Source organism: Triticum urartu, chromosome 6 (genome assembly GCF_003073215.2).
Source record: "Triticum urartu cultivar G1812 chromosome 6, Tu2.1, whole genome shotgun sequence".
Classification (NCBI taxonomy): domain Eukaryota; kingdom Viridiplantae; phylum Streptophyta; class Magnoliopsida; order Poales; family Poaceae; genus Triticum; species Triticum urartu.
In genome coordinates this window covers 11740921-11757989 of record NC_053027.1, presented here as the reverse complement: position 1 = coordinate 11757989, position 17069 = coordinate 11740921, and the positions used below count along the sequence as shown (strand labels likewise).

The window sequence follows — 17069 nt, the reverse complement described above, 5'->3', positions numbered from 1 at the left end:
AGGTTACCGGAGTCTGAATCTGAATGGAAATTTGCACGAACAGTTCTTCAATGCAGAGAACTTTAACGGATCTGTTAGTCTGTTGTAATGTGATTTTGTCTGATAATCCCGATAAATGCAACTAGTTACTAGATAACAGTGAATGCATCGAAACATGAAAGTTTTTTAATGTGGTTAGTGGTTAAAAGTAGTGTCCTAAATCTTTTGCATAGAAGATGAGTTGGTACCAAGGAATGTGTTGTTGGTGGGGCTAGTGAGACTATTTCCCATATTTTTCTTTTATTGTCATGTTGCAAAGTTTATTTGAGCACCATGCTGAGTCATATTTTCTTCCCCTTGCTTGATTTGGACGATTGGTTAAGACACCTAATAAAGCCAGTTTCAGTTAAGACACCCATCTCTGAACATGCATTTTGATTCCACATTAATTTTTATTATGGCACTAAAGGTCTTATCAGTTGGACGGGGCGAAATGGCTCCCAAGCTCATCTGCTCCCTTGTGTGAACAGTAAAAAAATACTAGAACATTTTCAAACACGATTAAATTTTGCCTAGACATCACGCATTCGAACATCTTCCATGCCAAAAAAAATCAGATTATTTTGAATTTTTTTACTAATTTTATTGTATTTTTACTATTCACCGAGATCAGATGAGCTCGGATGCAGAATTGAATATTCATGAGCACTCAAACTATTATTAATGGGAAAATAATCCTACCCCTTCTCCTCATAAAAAACTAATCCTAGAACACCATCGGGATAAGTTGATACTTAATGCTTTGACAGGGATGATATTCATAGTTTTAATGAAACTGAGATGATAGCTACGGTTCTCCCATTTTATTTGAAAGTTTCATCAGGGGAAGAGAATCCCCACATGAATTTCACTTCAAAATCGTGCTATCGCGAGGAAAGAAAATCGCGCCATAGCTTGACGTGGTCTTTGAGTTGTATTTTAAACTAAAATAATTTGGTACTTAAATGATTTTTTTAGTTAGTACTTAATTTGTTTTGACACAGATGGTATCCATAGTTTTGGTGAAATTTAGAGGACAGCTACGATTGTCCTTATGTTTGATCATAGTTGAACATGTATCTGTAAACCAGAATAGGTTGGTACTTAAATCATCAGATTATGGTTGTGCGATACAATATGAAATGTGGTTTTTAAACATGGAACATCCATGTCACTATATTCGTGTGAAATTTCATATTTTTTTTCATTAACCCAAGTAGTCAGACTTAATTATCTTCCTAATACTGTTTCTTAGGCACCTAATACATATACCTTTTTTCAGTGAAACCTAATACATATACCTAAAACCGTATATTTTTTTAGGCAACCTAATACTGTATTATTATTATTATTTTTGGACAACCCTAATACTGTATATGTTTATGAACAGAGACGTACTGGGCCCTTCTTATTAGCTCGGCCTTATTTTCTTTTCGTGCCCCCAGCGCCCAAGTCTCAGACGCACGGAAACCCCAACTAGCTCCACAATGGACGGCGAGTCGCGGCCGCCGGCGGCGGCCATGGAGGACGCCGCATCGAGGGTGCTCGGCGACGACGACCTCCTCATCGAGATCCTCGTCCGCGTTGGCTTCCCTACCACCCTCGTTCGCGCTGCGGCCGTCTGCAGGAGCTGGTACCTCCACGCATCCGATCGCAGGTTCCTCCGCCGTTTCCGCGACCGCCACCCATCCCGCCTCCTCGGATTCTACTTCTTGGGCGACGACTGTTCAGCGCAGACCACACACTTCGTGCCGATGCTGCCTCAGCCTCAAGAGCTCGCCGCCGTCGTACGCCGAATAAGCTCCAACTTCGACGCCTACCAGAGGGCACTATGGGTGCCGAACTATATCTTTGGCTGCCGGAACGGCCGCATCGTTCTCAGCGAACATGATAGATTGGGAGTGTACAACATGCTGTGTCCTCCTGAGACGATGTGCATGACCATGTTCCCACCGCGCCCACTCCCCATACTGCCGGATGGCTGTTCCTATACTTACTCGGCAATCCTCTCCAAAGAAGAAGAAGAAGAAGAAGGTCTCTTGTTGTCTTACTGGTATTTGATGATGCATTCTACCATGGATGGAAAGTATACTATGCATGTTCCGTATATGTTGCAAGACGATGCCTGGTTGATACATAATTTGGCCATAGACCAGATCCCTCGCCCACCATCACAACAAGTTGTGCTTGTCGAAGATAAAATCTATATGGCAGCTGGTCAGACCGATATTACTGTGTTGGATTTGACAGCCTCCAGTTTCTCCACAATTCGGCTGCCCAAAGGGGTGGAGCTTTGCGAGGGAAGCACCATGTTGTCAAGGGCCAACGATGCCACCAGTGTGTACCTCCTCCATCTCAAGGGGCTTCAACTTCGCATCTGGTTCCACAAGGGGGGCACCTGGTCGCCTTTGAACAGCATATGTTTGCATGACATGTGTGCTAGTTTGGGTATGTCAGACTGCAATTATCTTCCACAAATAAGCATGGTGGGGGACAATGTGGAATTTGTGTTATTGGAGATGGGTCGGTCCATACTATACTTGGATGTCAAGTGCAGGACACTACGTAGAGTGTATGAGTTGGCAAATGAGGATCGAAGTAGTTTGGGTTATATCCATCCTTTTATGATGCCCTGGCCACCCGTATTCCCTGCGCTAAAGAACGGCTCTGCAAGGTTTGCCCCCTACACCTTGGTTGAATTCACAAAGACTTGGAATGTGCATCGTGTTAATCACACTCTATTTTTTGTTTCTTCTTTTACAACGTGCTTTCAACTTTTTTGTTGCGAGGACATATGTTTCAAAACTGAGAATATCAAATATGTAGCTTGGATCAATACATCATCACAATAAGTTAGTTGTGGAAACAATCTGCGTTGCAACTCATGCAGTCCATTTTTTTGTTAATAGTTCATTAACCCACCACACTGTTTAGTGTAGCTACTGAATGGTGGTAGGTACATGATTGATTTTGTTAAGGCCATTTGTAGGAAATAGGAATACTTGTTATGCGGCATTTCAGATGTTTTTGGTACCTGTAACATGATTTGTAAGCGCTACAATTTGGTTTTATGTATGTGAAAGATTAAAGATGCAGGGGTTAGGACTCAGGACTTGGAAGAATGGAATTTTTATGTCCTCCACCTCCATTTCTTCAGTAGCCATATTTTATTATTGAACTCTCATTCCTCAAAAAGAAAACCTTCATTACGAGTAAGCTACCTTAGAACTGTGAACCTCGACTCAAGCTACACTTTATAAAATCGTCAATACTCCTTTTTAGAAAGTTGTTGTAGTATGTAGTCTATTTTTCATCTCAGTATACTGAAGCATCATGCTATTGCACGCACAGAATTCAGCTTTTGGATTGTGTAGTCGTATGTTGTGGGCTTGTAGTATTAACACTTTGGGTTGGTGCATGTTTCCCAGTTCAGATGTAGCACAATGAAGATTAGTTGTCCACTAAAAATTCAAGTGTATCTGTGTATGTACAATCCAATCTAAGGAGGTACACGAATTTTTTTTATACTTTCGGGGTATCTGATAATTTAGTCTATTGATGATAGAAAAATTGTAGTTTTTATTTTTCTTCTTCAGTGCCTCGTAACATTGGATTGTGGTTATACAACTACTTGTCTTGTCGAATTCTCTATCCATTTATTTGTAACTAATTACATCCATCTTGAGTTCCTGGCTGATATTTAATCTGTTATTTTCTCCTCCCTTTTTTACTTTGAACAGAAATGCCATCTGAAGACAAGCATATATGTACGAGGGAGTTGTTGGATGGTATTTATGTATGCCAGTGGTAGACTCTGGTGCTATCAAGGATGAGCAGTATTGAGTGAGCTGCACCTGCTTAGTCTCCACTCTGCTACAGACTAGTGCTACTGGTTGCAGCATAAGTAGTTCAGTACATCCTAATTCAGTTAAACCATCGCTCAACACTTGCATCTGAATTCTGCCGCTTTACGTGCATGCTTGATTTAGCTCCTCCTTGTCAGCGACAAGAATGTGCATTTCCGATTTTGCATCAATTTTTCTTGCAACTAATGATGGTGCCCATTATTTGATCGGCCAAATTATTGCGGGGTGACAACCGAGGATTTGTCTCGGTTAACCCTACCCATTTTCCTTTAGAATATTGATCCTATGACACAAAATACCACAAGATCAAATCATTGCTTGAAAAATTCCTCTGGAAACTTAACCATTGATTGAAGTTCTCATGATGCATACCTTGTTCATCAGAGTGATGACTGATGAGAGGGAGAAACAAAAGAAAAAAATAGAGGCCACATATTAAAGAAAATCGCTTAGAAAGAAACTTTTAACCATTGCCTTGCCAACATTGGAATATTTCAATAGATGCCATTTCTGCCGTGGCCTGTATATTGAATTAACAATTATTTACAGCGTAATTTTGCCATAAATTGTTTTTCAGAGTGGCGTCTGTCGAATGGTCAGAGTTGACAGTATTTGGATCGCCCATACCAAGATGCAAGGAAGACAAGCAGAAGCAGCTAGACAGTTATTGATGAAGGATGCTGATCCGAGTGCATGACACATCACCATCCTCACCTCTAATCCTAGATAGACCAGAACACGTTTAAGTCAAACTTCCATTAACAGTCAACAATATAATATCACCCTCACAAAAAAGCCAATATAATACCGGGAGCAGTTTTTTTAGCAAGGTGTAGTTATTTGAGAACATTGAAACCGATAAAATCAAAATTGTGCCTTCTATAGGCTTTCCTCCTCCGGCACGGACGTCCTGCATCCCGCTTGCCATCTCCTAGGTGCATAAGGTTGGGGTACGTTGATTCGGTCTGTGATGGAGTGGTGGCGGCGAGACGGAGGTTTAGTGCGTTGGTCTGCGTGCCCTGTGTCCCTTCTCTTCGTTGTCTTTGGAAAGAGTTCGGGCTAGGTGAGTTTTTGGATGTGTTGCCTGTTGGTGTGACCCCCCCCCCCCCCCCCCCCCCCCCCCCTCCCTCTCCTCTATGCTGTAGCAATTCTCTCCTACCTATCAATGGAATGGTACGTAATTATTTGCATATTCGCGAAAAAATGTCTGTTGTAGAGTTGATTTTTTTGAACCGAGAGTTCATACCAGCATCTATGCTTCTTCTTATATTTGATCGTAGCAGAATCATTACAGTTTCTAAGCTCCCAGGAAATGGAAACCTGGGAGAAGTTCAGCATTTTTTTCCCGTAGTGGGCCTCGACTGTAAGGGTCTGGTCCCGGCGAGGGGGAAACGTAACCGACTCTTGAGTTGTTCAAATGCAGCTCGCCCTGTGTCCTCTCATTCTGACTTGAGGATTTTCAACAGGAGTCGATTTGGGGGGTGTCGTGCCCAGCCTGGTCGTGCCGCCGCTTCATCCTTATCTTGTTCTCTTGGGTCTGTACCGCACCACCGCCTCCTACCCAAGTGCCTCCCGTGCACAAGAGGATGTTCTGCATCCGCCATCATCAAACCGGCCATCTCGGCTCTGCGACAGGGTCACCCCAAAGAAACCCCTCCAATATCCATTGTCCCCGCTCCTATGCGGCAGCCTCTTGGCGTCATCTCTCCCCTTGCCGTATTGTTTACTCAACTGGTTCATCAAGTACTTAAAAAATGTTCATCATGTATTGAAAATATTCATCATGCAATTTTGAAATGTTTATCATGTTCATAAAAATACTTTATGTACAAAAATGTACATCATATATGATAAAAATGTTCATCTGATTTTAGAAAATATATGTTGTGTATTAAAAAATGTTAAACATGTATTCATAAGATGTTCATCATGTATTGTTTAGTCAACTGGTTTAGACGCTGCAAGCAGGAGGTCTTGCGTTCGACTCCCGGCCGGTGCATTGTCTTCTTTTAGCTCTTTTTTTGTTCTTGCTTGTTTCTCGAGGACCTTCTTTTGTATCATTCATTTTTCAATAAAGAATATGCACCAGAGTCCTGCTGTTTCCCTCAATTTTTTTTGAAAAAAGTCAACTTGTACTAGAGAAATATTTATCATGTATTAAAAATATGTTCATCGTTATTTTCAAATAGTTACATCGTGTATTTACAAATATATTCACCATGTATTTTAAAACGCTCATAGTGTATTAAATGGTAATTGTGTCTTAAAAATATTAATTTCCTAATTTAAAATGGTTTTCTTGAATTTAAAATGATCCATGTGATGTTAAGCTGCCTTGGCAAAGTGTTTTTTTAGGTCCCCGCAAAAAAAGTGTTTTTTTAGACAGCCCATTTATGGATAGATTAACCTGAACGGGCCGTAATTGTTGAAATATGAGATGTGCCTAGAGCCCATATGACAATTTCAGATTTGATCTCTAAGGGCCATGTAGGTGGCATGACAAGGTGGCGGGAAGTTTAGTCCCACCCCGGAAGTGGAAGGAGGGTTGGAGTGGTTTATAAGGGATCCTCTCCCTCATGCTATTGGAGCTTGAGAAGAGATGAGGCCCTCGTGCACTCCTCCTCCTCCGCTCGCCACGCCACGCCACGCCACGCCTCGCCTCGCCTCGTCACGACGCGTCGCGTCACGGGTTGCGGGATTGAGCCGAGCCGAGCCGAGCTCACTCCTTCGTCATCACCATGTCGACCGTGCCGCCGCTGAGAAGGCCGAGGATGCCGCGGCTGCTGCCACCGCCGCGCCGATTGGAGGGTATACATCGTTTATCCTTCTCGTGTTTCTTTCTGTTGTAGCAGTACTAGCGATATGCGTAGATGTTTCTACTATATGCGTAGTACATGCTCTGTTAGATCGTAATCAGTGTGTTATCAATGATGTCCATGTCATGCTCATGATTTATTCATGGATTAATTTAATTGAAAAACTGCCTATTTTCTTATCAATCCAAAAACCTAATCTGTGTAGGAGTTTTTCAAATTCTGGTTTTGCCGCTGCACTGAAACCACCTTATGGCTCACGGCCATGAACGTGTTCTGGGTCGCCGGTGTGACTCCCAAAGGAACGATCGCTCCTGAACAGGAGAAGGCGTTCAAGGAGGCCACTGTCGTGTTCCTCGGGGCAGTTCTGAGCGTGATTGGAGATAAGCTGGTTGACGCATATTTGCATGTGCGGTCTGCCAAGGACTTGTGGGAGGCGCTCGAATCTAAGTTCGGGGCTGCCGATGCAGGGAGCGAGATGTATATTATAGAGCAGTTCCACGATTAGAAGATGGTTGAAAACCGTCCTGTATTCAAGCAGGCTCATGAGATAATATGCATTGTTAAGGAGCTTGAGCTACTTAAGTGCGAGTTAACGGACAAGTTTGTCGCGGGCTGCATAATCGCTAAGCTTTCCAATTCCTGGAGGAACTTTGCCACCACTCTGAAACATCAGAGGCGTGAATTCTCTGTGGAGGATGTCATAGGCCATCTGAGTGTTGAGCAGAATTCAAGGGCAAAGGACTCGCACGAAAAAGGGGTAGAAGGAACTTCTGTGGCCAATATGATGCATCAGAAGAACTCCAATTCCCACAAGTCCAAGGGAAAGAACGGTGTCCAACATAGTGTCGACTTTAAGAAGAAGGGTAAGAAGACCTTCAAGAAGAATAAGAAGGATGAGGGCTGCTTTACTTGTGGTTCGCTTGAACATTGGGCCAACAAGTGCCCAAACAAGTATAAGAAGCAAGGGCAGGACTTCAAGTCTGTCAATATGATTGTGAGCAACAATGAGAGTGGTGCATCTGGGTACGGTAATTTATTTGCTGTATTTTCAGTTTGGCCGTCCACCGATTGGTGGGTCGACACTGGTGCAGGTGTTCATGTGTGTGCTAACATTTCATTGTTTTCTTCTTACCAGGCCACAGGTCACGGGTTCGTACTGATGGGGAATGGCGCGAGTGCTTCTGTTCTTGGTGTTGGCACGGTCGATCTGAAGTTTACTCCGGGAAGGATCGTGCAGCTGAAGAACGTGCAGCATGTCCCCGCCATCAAGAAGAATCTCGTTAGTGGCTCCCTTCTATGTAGAGAAGGGTTTAAGTTGGTATTCGAGTCTAATAAATTAGTTGTTACGAAATATGAACTATTTGTTGGAAAGGGTTATGAATGCGGAGGCATGTTCCGCCTTTCTCTTGCAGATCTATGTAATAAAGCCGTGAACAATATTCATTTGAGTGTTAATGAATCTGAAGTCTAGCATTCACTTCTTTGTCACATTAGTTTCGGTGTTATGAGGCGGCTAGCAAAATCGAATTTAATCCCAAGTTTCACTTTAGCCAAAGGTTCTAAGTGCCATCCGTGTGTGCAATCTAAGCAACCTCGCAAGCCTCACAAGGCAGCAGAGGAGAGACACTTGGCGCCACTGGAACTCATACATTCTGATCTTTGTGAGATGAATGGTGTGTTGACTAAAGGTGGAAAGAAATATTTCATGACTTCGATAGATGATTCCACTAGATATTGCTATGTGTATCTGTTAAATACTAAAGATGAGGCTCTACACTACTTCAAAATCTATAAGGCAGAAGTTGAGAATCAACTTGAAAAGAAAATTAAACGAGTCCGGTCAGATCGTGGTGGAGAGTACTTCTCGAAAGAGTTTGATGCCTTTTGTGCGGAACATGACATTATTCACGAGAGGACGCCTCCCTACTCACCCCAGTCAAACGGGGTTGCCGAGCGGAAAAACCGTACTCTAACTGATTTGGTTAACGCCATGTTAGATACGTCGGGTTTATCCAAGGCATGGTGGGGGAAGGCTATAATGACATCCTGTCATGTCCTGAATAAAGTTCCGACAAAGGATAACGAGATCACTCCTTACGAGAAGTGGACCAAGAGAATGACAACACTCTCGTACTTACGTACCTGGGGATGCTTGGCGAAAGTTAATGTGCCGATCCCCAAAAAGCATAAGCTTGGACCAAAGATTGTGGACTGTGTTAATTTGGGCTATGCTATGAATAGTGTTGGCTATAGATTTCTAGTAGTGAAATCTGAGGTACCTGACATGAAGGTCGGTACAATTATGGAGTCTAAAGATGCTACATTCTTTGAGGACATTTTCCCCATGAGAGATGTACAAAGCACTTCTAGACAGGAATCTGAGGAGACTCCTGAACCTGCCATTCCGATGGAATATTATAACCAAACACATGATGAAAATCCTGAGGAGGATAATGAGGAATCCCTTGGTAGGGGCAAGAGACAAAGGACTGTAAAGACCTTTGGTGATGATTTCTTCATATACCTCGTGGAGGATAATCCCACTTCTATTTCAAAAGCGTGTGCATCTCCAGAAGCTGACTACTGGAAGGATGCGGTCCGTAGTGAGATGGATTCCATCATGGCTAACGGGACTTGGGAGCTTACTGAAAGTCCTTATGGTTGCAAACCATTGGGATGCAAGTGGGTGTTCAAGAAGAAGCTTAGGCCCGACGGTACGATCGAAAAGTACAAGGCTAGGCTTGTGGCCAAGGGCTACGCCCAGAAAGAAGAAGAAGATTTCTTCGACACCTATTCACCTGTGGCCAGACTGACCACCATTCGAGTATTACTCTCGTTGGCGGCCTCACATGGTCTTCTCATTCATCAGATGGATGTTAAGACGGCTTTCCTAAACGGAGAGCTAAAGGAGAAAATCTATATGCAACAGCCTGATGGCTTTGTGATGGATGGTCAGGAAGGAAAGGTGTGTAAGTTGGTGAAATCTTTGTATGGCCCGAGACAAGCGCCTAAGCAATGGCATGACAAGTTTAATGAAACGTTGACATCTGTTGGCTTTGTTGTTAATGAGGCCGACAAATGTGTATACTATCGCTATGGTGGGGGCGAAGGAGTTATACTGTGTTTGTATGTTGATGACATACTGATATTTGGGACTAATCTCAAGGTGATCGAGGAAGTTAAGTCTTTCCTATCTCAGAACTTTGAGATGAAGGACCTTGGAGTGGCTGATGTTATCTTGAACATCAAGTTATTGAGAGATGATGAAGGTGGGATTACACTTCTGCAATCCCATTATGTTGAGAAGGTGTTGAGTCGTTTTGGATATTCGGACTGCAAACCATCTCAAACACCATATGATCCTAGTGTGCTGATTCGAAAGTCTAAATGCACAGCTATAGATCAATTGAGATACTCTCAGATTGTTGTTTCACTCCAGTATCTAGCGAGCGCAACAAGGCATGACATCGCATTTGTTATTAGCAAACTGAGCCGGTTTGTTTCCAAACCGGGTGATGTACATTGGCGTGCTCTTGAGAGAGTTATGCGCTATCTGAAAGGTACTATGAACTATGGACTTCACTTACCGGATACCTGTCGGTACTTGAAGGGTATAGTGATGCGAATTGGATCTCTGATGCTGATGAGATGAAGGCCACAACTGGGTATATGTTTACTCTTGGAGGTGGTGCTGTTTCCTGGAAGTCTTGCAAGCAAACGATCTTAACAAGATCGACAATGGAAGCAGAATTAACAGCATTAGACACATCGGGTGGCGAAGCAGAATGGCTTCGAGATCTGTTGATGGACTTGCCAGTGGTTGAGAAGCCGGTTCCGGCCGTCCTTATGAACTGTGACAATCAAACAGTTATTGTCAAGGTGAAGAATTCAAAGGAAAACATGAAGTCCAACAAACACATAAGAATGAGATTGAAAGCTGTCAGAAAATTGAGGAACTCCGGAGTGATAGCATTGGATTATATTCAAATGGCTAAGAATCTGGCAGATCCCTTTACTAAAGGGCTATCACGTGTTGTGATAGATAGCGCATCAAGGGAGATGGGTATGAGACCCACATGAGTTGCCTTGGTTGTAACCCAACCTATGTGATCGGGGATCTCGTGAAGTAGGACCTGGGAAAACAAGCCAGTGGTGAACTGAGGAGAGTAACTTTAATTACCCACTCCGTTGGAGATGCAATACTCTCGGAAACTGTATGGAAGGACGACTACTGTCTTAATGTGTTCCAAGGCTATGCATAAGCAAGATGCTATCCTACAGAGCGATCTTTGGAGGAACACACCTATATGAGCCTGACTGCTAGTCACAGTCTATGAGATTGGGGTGATCTCTAGCAAGCTCATGACCAGGCCAGGAGTGTGACTAATATGCTCCACCCGAGGGGTCGGCCTTCGGCAGCCTCGTATCAGTGAGACTTGTGGTGAAACTTCTTGACGCCAAACTGACAATTCAAGGCATAGTCCATTGTTTAGTTGTGAAGGAGTGCAACTACTTGGTCTAGGTGGAGCTCAACCTTAATCGGTCTTCACTGAGATGCTGGTATATCAAAACAGCGTTTGGAACAAAGGACAAAGTGGGCCCCTGAGATCTGGTGGGGGATTGTTGAAATATGAGATGGGCCTAGAGATGAGGCCCTCGCGCACTCCTCCTCCTCCGCTCGCCTCGCCACGCCACGCCTCGCCTCGCCTCGTCACGACGCGCCGCGGGTTGCGGGATTGAGCCGAGCCGAGCTCACTCCTGTGCGCTTCTTTTTGCCGGTCAGGAACGGAGAGCCTTTGACAGGTAGGGCCACGATCTGAGACGTCGGATCATGGGCTACCGACTTGGACGTGGGTTCAGCCCATGTCTCTCCACGCGCGGCCGCACATATATATGTGGGATGCTGCCAACCCTAGCTGCCACGAAACAGAACGCATCTCCGCCTCCACGCCCACGTTGTTCCTCTGCTGCTGTTGCCACCAGCGACTCCGTCCCGTTCACCGCGTACACGGTTGACGGGAGAGCAGGCCTCCGAAACCCCGCTTCTTCGGATCCTGTACGGGAGAGGGGCGATTAGGTTTTTGAGTAGCGATTACGCGACTGCTCGCTTCTGTTCATCTATGCCCGCATCACCTTCGTCATCACCATGTCGACCGACGCCGACCGTGCCGCCGCCGAGAAGGCCGAGGCCGACAAGAAGGCCGCCGAGGATGCCGCAGCTGCTGCCACCGCCACCACTGTCGCGTGGCCGATTGGAGGGTATACATCGTTTATCCTTCTCGTGTTTCTTTCTGTTATAGCAGTACTAGCGATATGCGTAGATGTTTCTACTATATGCGTAGTACATGCTCTATTAGATCGTAATCAGTGTGTTATCAATGCTGTCCATGTCATGCTCATGATTTATTCATGGATTAATTTAATCGAAAAACTGCCTATTTTCTTATCAGTAATTACCAAGGCGGGCCCATGTATACGAGGCATCCAGTTTGTGCTTCGAGTCCACCCTTCAAAAACAAAAACAAAAACCTGCCTCCATGTCTCGATCAGCTTTGCCAATATGGAAGGCGAGACGCAGCAGCCGCCGCTCGTCATCGACGGCGAGTCGGCGACGATCTCCGCATCGAGATACTCCTCCGTGTTGGCTTTCCCACCGTTTCCTTGTCCGTGCTGCCCTCATCCGCACGCGCGGCTCCAAACCGGCCTTCCTCATCTCTTTCCGTGAGCTCCACCCGCCCTGTCTCCTTGGCTTCTACATCAATAGTGGCTGGGGCTCAGAGCTCCCGCGCTCCGTCCCGTTGGTTCAGCTGCCGCCGCCCCGATCGCGGCCGTCATCCACCGCGCAGCAGCGTGCAACCTAGACACGTATCAGGGCATGATGCGGACTGGGGTCATGGATTGCCGTCGTCATCTGGCGCCGACACAGGGCCGGAGTGCACAGCCGTTCCCCGAGCGAGGCATGTCCGTCGTCACACCGTTCCCAAGCCTAGGGATAAGCACAATATTAGTTTGGTTCCATCCATCAGGTATTTTCCGGTTGTTTATTGCATCCAAAACCTCATCTGTTAACTCATCGTCAAGAATGTGCCAAAACCTCTTGAAGAACACTACATGTAGGCCGTCAGGCCCCGGCGCCTTCAAATCACCGATTTGGAAGAGGGCTTTCCGAACATCCTCTCGAGTGTATGGCGCCACAAGAAACCTATTCATCTCTGCCGTAACACGCGGCTTCACTGTATGCAAAAGATCCTGGTCATAGTCAGCAACACCCGATTTAAAAAGATTGTCAAAGTACTCACAAATTAGGGGGTTGAGGTTATCATTTCACTACCGGAATATCCCTATATGCCTACGGCCTTATCTATGCCGACGGCTTTTTGTCGGGGCCGTCGGCATAACTCGAGCTACGCAGACGGCCTGGGAAAAGCCGTCGGCATAGAGAAGCCGTCGGCATACCTTCATCTATGCCTACCGCAGCCGTAGGCATAGTTAGGTCGTTGGCATATATCGATCTATGCCTACGGTGGCCGTAGGCATAGTTAGGCCGTCGGCATAGATGTGGCCCTGGTGGCCCAGGGACAAACGGCGGGCTGAGGCCGTCAAATCTATGTCGACGGGCCTGACGGCGGCCGTCGGCATAGATATTATCTATATTTTTTTACTAGGAGCTGCCATGTGGCAGAGCTATGCTGACGGCAAAGCCATAGGCATAGTTTTCCATCTATGCCTACGGCCTTGCCGTAGGCATAACCCCGCCACGTGGTGCCTCCTGGCAGCCCCTGGCCGAGAACTATGCCTACGGCATGGCCGTAGGCATAGATATTATTTGTTTTTATTTTAAATTATTTTTATTATTAAGTTAAATTTTGTTTAATTTAAATCTAACTTATCTAAACTTAAACATACACAAATTATACATCGATTTAGGGTAGAATTTTCCATAGATTATGAATATCCAGTTTGTTTTTGTTTTTGAGCATGTTAGAAATGTGGCCTCTTATACTTTTGCATGTAGGTCCTTCTGCTTTATTAAAATCATAAGTAATTGATACTTGGATTGATTTTGACAAAATTTATATGGTTTTTTATCAGAATCTTGAAAGGATTATGTGTTATACTATGTTTCAAATTTGAACAAACTTAAATCATGTTTGCTTCATCAGATTGTTTCAAGGACTGTGGTGGCGGGTGCAAAGGCAACTGGCTCAGGAGTGTGACCCTTCATGGACGCCGATGCCGCTGTCACTTGGAGGGAGGAAACGGCCATGTCGGGTTGACACGAAGGGAATCTTATGGTGGGTTTGTCCCAGACCTTGTTCTCAAGTGTTCCTATGTGCCGACCTATCACAACCAGGTGAAAACGTCCATTGGTCAAAGCTCTTCCGGTGAAAGTCAAAGGCATAGATTTCCGGGTCAACTTGTCCAGGGTTCGGCTGACCGGGGACCGGTTCGGCTGACCGAGTCCTCATACATGCCGAAAGATATGGTGCCATGTCTAAAGAGGCAATACGTGGCTCCGGTGTGAGGTTCGCCCTCATGAACGGCGATGCAATCGAAGTAATCCTTCTGCGGTTTTGGCGTTGCATGAATATTCCTGAACACTTGGAGCGTAATCAATTCATGAGATTTATACACAGTGCAGACACATATGATATAATATGTGTGGCGATTTCTTATATTTTTGTAAGATGCAGGAGTATGTGAAAAAATCCCTCACCATGGATTGTTCTTCGCATGTCTATGAGTGTGGTCGGGGCCTTTGGGGGCTAGCTATGCCATCAAATCTTGCGCCAGGTCCTCTTACATGTCTGGAAGTGTGCTGTCAGGTGCAAACAAACGACATGCGGCTCCGGAGTGTGACCCCCTTCATGAAAGGCGCTGCCGCCGACACTTGCAGGGGGGAATGGCCGCATCGGGTCGACACGAGGGGGGTCCGCTGGTGTGTTGGGCCCAACCCTTGTTTTGAAATGTTCCTATGGGCTGACCTATCACAACCAGGTGGAAAAGTACGTTGGTCAAAGGCCGTCCGGTGAAAGTCAAAGGCCTAGATCTTCGGGTCAACCGGGCTAGGATTAGGTCGGTCGGGGGCCTTGGGGGTATCAATGGTACCCAAACTTGCATTGTGTCTTAATATATGTATACAAGTGCGATGGAGGGTTGAAATAGCCAATGGAGGAACGGGTAACACATTTCATTCACAAACCAAACACGTTCTCTCTCGATAGCTAGATACTAACTCGGAGATGCTGCAGTTTACAAGCGGCCTCCGGTCAGGCTTCTGCGAAACGCGCTCAAACTTTTACCACACCCTATAAGGGGCATATGAAGACACTGTGCCGGGTCCTGAGGATTTCCGGCATCGTATGATTTTCCACAGATTTTTATGGCTTGATCTGGCATGCCACCAAGGTACATTCGCCCCCCCCCCCAGTTGTGGGGCTCCTCCTTCTTTGGTTGCACTAGGCCTATGCATGCTGCAAGACATCATATATGATTTTACAAACCTCTTCTGGACATCATTTCAGGTGGCCATCGTGCAGATCTGCAATTCCCCGCATTGAAACCCTACGGATGTAGTAAATGTCTCAAATAATCCAGGCAGGCCCGAAAAATGCCATGTCCTGGCACGTGTCATGAAATGGCCCCCTTTGAGAGCATGGGAATTTTTGAGGTCAACAGAGCAACAGGCAGCGCAGTTCCTTCACAAACCGAAACATTCTCTCTCTATAGCAAGATACTAACTCGAAGATGGTGCAGTTTACAAGTGGTCGCCGGTCAGACTTCTGCGAAACACGCTCAAATTTTTACCACACCTTACAAGGGCCATATGACGACATCATGCCAGGTCCCGAGGATTCCTGGTATCGTATGATTTTTCGTGGATTTTTACGGCTAGATCTAACATCTCGTCGAGGTACATTCGCCCCTCCCCGTGGTGGGGTTGCTCCTTCTTTGGTTGCACTAGGCCGATGCATACTCCAAAGACATCATATATGATTTTACAAACCACTTATGGACATCATTTCAGGTGGCCGCTGTGCAGATATGTGATTTCCCGCATTGAAACCCTACGGATGCAGTAAATGTCTCAAATATTCCAGGCGTGCCCGAAAAATGCCATGTTCTGGCACGTGTCATGAAATGGCCCCCTTTGAGAGCATAAAAATTTTCGAGGTCAATGGAGCAATGGGCAGCGCAGTTCCTTCACAAACCGAAACATTATCTCTCTATAGCAAGATACTAACTCAAAGATGGTGCGGTTTACAAGTGGCCGCTGGTCAGACTTCTGCAAAACACGCTCAAATTTTTACCACACCTTACAAGGGCCATATGACGACACCGTGCCAGGTCCCGAGGATTTCCGACATCGTATGATTTTCCGTGGATTTTTATGGCTAGATCCGACATGCCGTCGAGGTACATTCGCCCCCCAGTGGTATGGCTCCTCCTCCTTTGGTTGCATTAGACCTACGCATACTGCAAAGACGTCATATATGATTTACAAACCACTTATTGACATCATTTCATGTGGCCGCCGTGCAGATCTGCAATTTTCCACATTAAAGCCCAACAAATGCAGTAAATGCCTCAAATATTCCAGGCGGTCCCAAAAAATGCCATGTCCAGGAACGTGTCATGAAATGCCCCCCTTTAAGAGCACGAGAAGTTTCGAGGTCAATGGAGCAACGGGCAACACACTTCCTTCATAAACCTTTCCCTCTCGATAGCCAGGTACTAACTCGAAGATGGTGCAGTTTACAAGTGGCTGGATCCGGCATGCCGCTGTGATCCTCCTCTCCCCTCATAGATCACCGGCAGCCGGGTCCGTCGGACCTCGTCCTGCCGCGTCCATCCATGCGTCAGGATCCGCTCCTTCCGTCCACCCACAACCCTACCTCGTGGCTATGGTTTCGGTGGCCTCCACCTCTAGCGCTGCTCCGATGGCGGCGAGGCCAGAGGACGCTAGACCCTTCACCGACATGGACGCGGTTAGCACTTGCCCTCCTTCAGCGGTCCAAGAGAGTAAAAAAAATTAGAAGAAAAACAAAATGGAGAACACAATTGCATGAGCTTGATTCCTATTGGTGGAAACGTTTGTGCCACAGATCGATGACGTGGCGCATATCCATCCATCTAGCTCTCCACCCCACATCCATCCAGCCATCCATCCATCCTTCTAGAGAAAAGGAGAAAAAAAAGAGCCCATGAGATAGAGCCCACCCAACTCCACCGAACGCCTCCTCCCTCTCTGTCTCGCGACCTCGCTCCTCTCTCCCCCACGAACCCCTCTCCCTCACCGCCGCCACCACCCACGCCAGCCTATTTCGGTGAGCTCCGGCGACGGGTAGCACTCCCCCCGAGCTCCCCA

At 45.9% G+C, this 17069-nt stretch overlaps 1 protein-coding gene across 1 annotated transcript; it reads left to right on the top strand.

Moving 5' to 3' along the window:
• Positions 1 to 1505: 1505 nt before the first annotated feature.
• On the top strand, positions 1506 to 4555 carry LOC125516366. Its single transcript, XM_048681835.1, has 2 exons — positions 1506 to 2692; positions 4462 to 4555. Exons 1-2 carry the CDS (start codon positions 1506 to 1508, stop codon positions 4553 to 4555), a joined length of 1281 nt encoding a protein of 426 aa, XP_048537792.1.
• Positions 4556 to 17069: the final 12514 nt, after the last annotated feature.